A 7010-nucleotide genomic window follows, 5' to 3' on the forward strand; every position below is an offset into this window, starting at 1 on the left:
AGGAGGAGGAGGAGGAGGAGGAGGAGGAAGAGGAGGAGGAGAAATTTACTCTTCAGACTATACTGAAAGTGCCATTTAAGGGTATTGCTTCCTCTATTATCTGCAGATGGGCGTTTCTGAGAAGGACTCTGCTCTCGTGTCATGTATGCAGCACCCTGGTAGAAGGCCAGCTGTGAAAAGCTGGGGAGATGGCTCTTAGGGCAAGTTCTTGCTACAAAGTTCAGTTCTCCAGAATCCACAAACAAGAGGTATGGAGACAGAAGGACCCCGAAGGCTCACTATCCAAGCAATCTAATCAAAATGGTGGGTTCCAGGTTTGAGAGAGATCCTCTATCAAACACCTGACATGGAGAAGCAATTGAAGAAAGATATTTTGACATCAAGCCTTGGCCTCCACATATGCTTGTTGGATGCATGTGCGCACATTTCTTCACAATGTAGTGAGGAAAGGGAGTTTTCTGCTGACTATCTGTGGATCTAGTTTATGTTCTAACTGGTAACTAAGTGCAAAGAAATGGGAAAGCTGTGGTGTCTGCTTCAGAATGAGGCTAAGAGTTTGAATTCCAGTATCATGACTGAGTTTGGTGGTACACAGCTGCAGTCACAGCACTTGAGAAGCTCAGGCATATGGACTGTTTCGAGTTTAAGGTCAGTGTAGGCTCCAGAGTGAGGCCAAGATACAAAAATATGTATTCCTCACAAAAACTGAAATACAAAGAAAAATTTATCAAGAATTTACCAGAGAGATAGGAAAAAGAACCATGAGAATGTCGGCTCTGGAAAGGAGCTGCAGTCACGGTTCTAGATGGCATTCATAGATCACGCCAGACAAAGGAACTAGATGCAGAGCTCTTGTTGCCCAAGAAATGACATGGGCCATGTGACCGCAGTGGAAGAGCATAAGTCAGTTCTTGAGAAGGGTGGGTGTCTGTGCACAAAAAACTTTTCAAAGGCTGGGCTTACCTCTCCACTGGGCTGGCCACAGGAAGGCTCCGTCAGAGATATCACTGGGGGCCACAAACTGTCAATTAAACTGAAGAGCCCTGGTGTCCTGGAACAAAAAGAGACACTGTTGGAGGAATTCATCAACAAACATTTGCCAATAAAGGACCAGACAGCAAGCTACTCAGGAACTTAAAGAAGACAGTTCTTTATACTGTGATGAACCTGCACGTGTCATGTCGTCACTGAAAGGGATATGAAGAAAACACCTGAAGAGCAGGCATGTGCACTTCAACCCCAGTACATGTAGCCTAAGGTAGGAAGCTCAAGAGTTTGAAGACATCCCAGCTACCATTAGCAAAAGACAAAACAAAACAAACAAACAGACAGACAAACAAACCAAACCACACCAACAACAAAAACAGGGCTAGAGAGATGGCTCAGTGGTTGAGAGAACTGGCTGATTTTTCAGAGTTCAGGGTTCAATTTCCAGTAACCATGTGGTAAATCACAACTAATGCACTCTAGTTCCAGAGGATCTGACACGCTCACACAGACATATATGCAGAAAATATACCAATGTACATAAAATAAAAAGCAATATAAAAACAGCCAAAACAATAAAAACAGGAACCTTCAGGATAAAGACATAGTTATCTTGCCAAATGAAAAGCAGTAACTGAAAGATTAAAATTGTTTTGAGTGGTTATCTGAAAAGGGTTTGGGAAACATTTGTATTTCCTTTTGGACTGTTTGGTATATATGTATGTAAGTAAGTATGTATGTATGTACACACATATATAATTGTCTAATACAAAATAATAAAACATTTATAGTTACAATATATAAGCATGTATGCCTTAAATATAATTATCACTACTACTGTCCCCATGCATGTCTATGTGGAGGTATGTACAACAGTGGCAAGTGCTTTTACCCACTGATCCTTTGTTTTTGAATTTTGAAAATTTTAGGCTGGTTAAATATATTTTTAATCCTAACACTAGAGAGGGAGAAGCAGGCAAATCTATGTAAGTTTCAGAATGGCCAGAGATACACATGGAAGTGTGTTATGTGTCCCAGGATTACTGGGTGTGCCTTTGTTGAAGTAGGTGTGATCTTGTTGGAGGAAGTATGTCACTGTGGGTGGGCTTTGGGGTTTCAAAACACCAGTCCCAGTGTCTCTCTCTTCCTGATGCCTCCAGATCTGGATGGAGAGCTCTCAGCTACATCTCCAGCACCATGTCTGCCTGTGTGCTGCCCTACTCCTCACCATGATGAAAATGGATAAACCTATGAAACTGTAGGCAAGCTCCAATTAAATGCTTTCTTTTCTTTTATAAGAGTTGTCATGGTCATGTCTCTTCACAACAACAGAACATACTATACATGTAGTGTGCATAAACATGAAGGCGCACACATCAACAGCAGGGTGACTTGCTTCCCGTGACTGCAAGTATGAAGTGTAAGCCAGGTGTGGTGCTCATACTGTAATCCTAAGCACTTGGGAGCTGGGGCTAGAGGATGCCTACCAATTTCAGACCAAGCTATCTCAGACCCTCCCTCCCCAAGTATCTGTTGAACGCACATCACTTTTCTGAAGGTGACCTAATGATGAAAGTGTTCCAATTCTGGGCTTAGGGAATCCTTTCTAGAGAATCCTGTCTTAAATTAGTGATCTTTTGTTTTATTTTGTCAGAACACAGGGACTTTTACCTGCTCTCCTACTGACATATTCTATCTACTGACACTTTTAAATAGCAGCTTGATCTAGATACATTTTACCATTTTAAAGTGAACAGCCCCTTATTTTTCTATTCTTCACCAAGTTGGGCAACCATCATTACTGCCTTAATTCCAGAATATGTTTTAATGCCCGAACACAGAGACAGACACAAATGGACCTAATGGATGATTGTTAGAGAGGAGGTGCTGGAGGGGGTCACTGGTAAGTCTCCCTGCTCCTGTAAATAGACCTTCACCCATACTTTTATAAGTTACCCAACACAGACACAGAACATGAAAGTAGAGGAAGAGGGTAGGGAAGAGAAGGGTCATCAGGAACTGGAGGACAAGAGAGGGTAGTTGGGGTGAATATGATCAAAAATGTCATCATAATTAGCATGTGCTAATAAACAGCTTCTAAAAAGGGAAAGCTATGCTGATTGGCAGTCACTCCCTAGTCCCTAACTCTTGAGTTGTTGCCTTGTTATTTGCTTCTGTGGACTTAAGAGAACAGCTCATTCATCATATAGCCCAGACTTGCCCCAAACTCACTATGCAACCAGATTGGCCTTGAATTTGTAAGACATCTATTTTTCATTCTAGGCCAGTCAGGACCACTCCAAAAAGGAGGTTACATCTCTCAAAGCTATGTCTACTCTCAGGAGTTCTTTATTGTTTTCCTTAATAAATTTACATTCTCTGCTCCATATACACATATACACATGCACGCACTTAGACACACATGCACACACACACACATGCAATAGAGAGCACAGAGAGTTGATTTTCTTTTTTTTTTTTTTTTTTTTTTTTTTTTTTNTTTTTTGAGACAGGGTTTCTCTGTGTAGCTCTGTCTGTCCTGGAACTCACTTTGTAGACCAGGCTGGCCTCGAACTCAGAAATCCGCCTGCCTCTGTCTCCCTCCCGAGTGCTCTCCGATTAAAGGCGTGCGCCACCATGCCTGGCTAATCTTCTTTTAAAGACTTATCTTATTCTATGTGCATGACTGTTTCCCTTAGTGTGTATGTGTGCACTGTTCTTTCAGGGTGCCCTCAGAGGCCAAAAGAGGGTGTCATATCTTGTGGAATTAGAGTTACAGAAGATTGAAAGTTTCCATCTGGATGCTAGGAACCAATCCGTGATCCTCTCTGAGAGTAGCAAGTAACCTTAGTAGCTTTATTCCCCAAAACATATATTTGTAAATTTAGTTTCTATTGATCAATATTTACCATATTAGAAATCAAAAGTTCATTTCAAGTTGTTTTTTACTATTGTTTGTTTTTATTTTTTGTTGTTTCGGGTCTTAGTGTTTGTTTTAGGGATGTTTTGTTTTGCTTCAGTCACGGTCCTATCTGGTAGCCTTAGCTGACCTCGAGACTCACAATCCAAGGTGGCAGGATGGATTAGTGAGTATAGGAGCTTGCTACCAAGCCTGATAGCCTGAACACACCTGGTAAAAAGATAGAACAACCCCCAAAGATTGTACTCTGACACTCTCCCACTCCACCCCATTCCATCCGTACAAAAGAATAAATAAATGTTTTTTAAAAAGAAAATTGTCTCCTCTCAGACTTCTGAGTACTGTCATCACAAGCATACACTACTATGCCTGGTTCACAAATAAGATTTTTTTGTTTGAAGAGAGGTATTTTAATGTTTTTGTAGATCCCCTTTTTTACATTAATTTATTCATCCAATTTATATCCTGATCGCACACACACACACACACACTCCTCCCAATTCTCTCCTAACACAGCTCCTCTCCCACATCCCTTCTCCTTTGAGAAGGGGAAGGCCACTTCAGGTACCATCCCACCCTGGCACATCAAGTCACTGCAGGACTAGACACATCCTCTCCCTCTGAAGCCAGGCAAAGCAGCTGAGTCAGAAGAACATACCCCACAAACAGGCAATAGCTTCTGAAGTGGCCTGCACTCCAGTTGTTAGGGGACCAATATGAAGACCAAACTATACATCTGATACATATGCAGGGCGCATAGGTCTAGCCCATGCTTGTTCTTTTGTTGATGGTTAAGTCTCTGGGAACCTTAAGGGGTCCAGGTTAGTTGACTCTGTTGGTCTTCTTGGGGAGTCCCTATCCTTTTTAGGTCCTTCAGTCCTTCCCCCTACTCTTCCACAAGAATCCCCAAGCTCTATATAATGTTTGGCTTTAGGTCTCTGCATCTGTAAGTTGCGGCTGTCTTGTGTCTCTCAGGACAGTCATGCTAGGCTCCTGTTTGCAAGCATACCACAGTTATCATTAATAGTGTCAGGAACTGAGTCTTGCCCGTGGGATGGGTCTAAGGTTGTGCCAATCATTCCTTGTCCATTCCCTTAGTCGCTGCTTAATCTTTGTCCCTGCAGATCTTGTGTGTGTGTGTGTATGTGTGTGTTTACTAACATCCATGTCACAGCTCTCTTAGGTCAGAGGGCAGTTCTAGAGAGTTGATTCTCCCTCCCATAAGTGAGGCACAGAAACTGAATTCAGGTTGTCACTCTCAGGGCTAATTAAGTACTTTTACCCACTGAGGCATCTCAGCAGTCCTGTCAATCTCTATATTGTCTGGTCTAATAGAAAACAGTGAATTATCACTTTCAAATCTCTGAAAGACTCTCCTATATGTAAGAGAATGAAAAACAATAAAAAGATCTTACTAGAAAACACTCCAGCATTCTTAACTGAATGTTCCATTTCCTAGATAAGCTCGCTAGATGTGCACAGTAATGGGCCCAGAGAAATGAGCAATTGCAGAACAGATTCTTAAGGAAAGTTGACACCCAAATATACACAAGGTTTGAAAAAAACCTGAGCTCTCTGAGGATGAACTAGGTCAGTAGACCAGGCTATTTCTCTACTTGTTATTTTCTGTCTTCTGTTGCTGATGTAGTTTAAATTTCTAAGAGCAAATTCTACTCTATTCCACCTTCAAAATAAAGGCTTGGATTGCTCTGTGAAATTTGCAAGTAGTTATAGTATCAGGTTTGGGGGCTGGGGGAACCAGGAGAGAAAAAATCTGACGGACAGAATACAAAGTCTGTATTAACCAACAACTAGGTCTACAGAGAGCAGATTCTGTACCTGTGAGAGTAGGAATGCCTAGAGGAAAGTGGACCGAGGTCAGCTGACATCACCTAACTAGGTCTANAGANAGCAGATTCTGTACCTGTGAGAGTAGGAATGCCTAGAGGAAAGTGGACCGAGGTCAGCTGACATCACCTAAATAGATTTAAAGTCATGTTTTTTTGGTTTTGTTTCTGTTTTGGTGGTGGAGGTGGTGGTTGGTTGGTTGGCTGGTTGGCTGGTTGGCTGGCTGGTTTCTGACAGAAGAGGCTATTTTAAAGATCCTGAGGGTATTCCTAGATAAGGGTTTTCTGCAAGAACAATGAGTCTTAAAGTAATAGTAGCTTCTTGGTCTGTCTCTGTTTAGGGCTTGCCATCTAGAAAGATACTTTTCCAGTAGTAGGGAAACTTGGCCCTAGTGAGAGCTGTGGAGAGAGCTTTGAGTCCTGAGTAAGAGTATTTAAAGGAGATCTAACAGATGAGCAGGCTCAGATTGAGACACTGATCCTAAAATAACTAAACAGGCAAGCCAGTAAGTGACTTCAGCTGATTGTTCAGCCCACAGAAAACATAGACTTGTTCTCACCCTCCAGTGGCCTGGAGTGGGTGGGAATCTTGGCTGTTCCTACTTTGGGTGATTCTTTTCCTGAATGGCATCCATCACCTGCTAGATCATATAAATTACAGTGTGTATTTATGAGGCCAGAGATTGCTACTTGTTTCTTTTTTTTTTTTTTTTATCTGACTGGGTATAGTGGCCCATCTCTGTAATTCCAGTATTTGTGAGGCTTGGACAGAAGGCTAGACATGAGTTTGAGATTAGCCTGGGCAACATACACAAGCTGTACAATATACACAAACTCTTAGAGATTGAATTAGAGACTAATGAATGATGAAGGACTCATCATAAGCAAGTTCTAGAATAAGATGAAAATGAGAACACAGCTACCAAACCCGTGAGATTCAATGAAGGCAGTTCTGAGGAGAAGTTGACTATATTTTTAAAATAATAAGAGATATCTTAAAAAAGAAAAAAGAAAAGCCCCTTAATAGTCATGCTTGGGGGCTTTCACAAAACAAGACAAACTTCAAATCGGTAAATTCAAAGAAATAACTAAGTTCATATAAAAAAATTGAAAAGAAAGAATAAACAATAAAAGAAGCATTAAAACAAAGTAGTTCGCCGGGCGTGGTGGTGCACGCCTTTAATCCCAGCACTTGGGAGGCAGAGGCAGGCGGATTTCTGAGTTCGAGGCCAGCCTGGTCTACAGAGTGAGTTCCA

General features: G+C 41.7%; 1 protein-coding gene across 1 annotated transcript in view; it reads right to left on the reverse strand.

Annotated features, from left to right (window-relative positions):
- The window catches only part of Spidr (scaffold protein involved in DNA repair), a 220928-nt gene that overhangs the window by 22468 nt on the left and 191450 nt on the right, over positions 1 to 7010 (reverse strand). The window contains exon 12 of the mRNA XM_021185304.2: positions 964 to 1051. Coding sequence (XP_021040963.1) covers positions 964 to 1051 — 88 coding nt within the window. The remainder of the gene's footprint in view (positions 1 to 963; positions 1052 to 7010) is intronic.

The sequence above is a fragment of the Mus caroli genome, chromosome 16, assembly GCF_900094665.2.
Source record: "Mus caroli chromosome 16, CAROLI_EIJ_v1.1, whole genome shotgun sequence".
Classification (NCBI taxonomy): domain Eukaryota; kingdom Metazoa; phylum Chordata; class Mammalia; order Rodentia; family Muridae; genus Mus; species Mus caroli.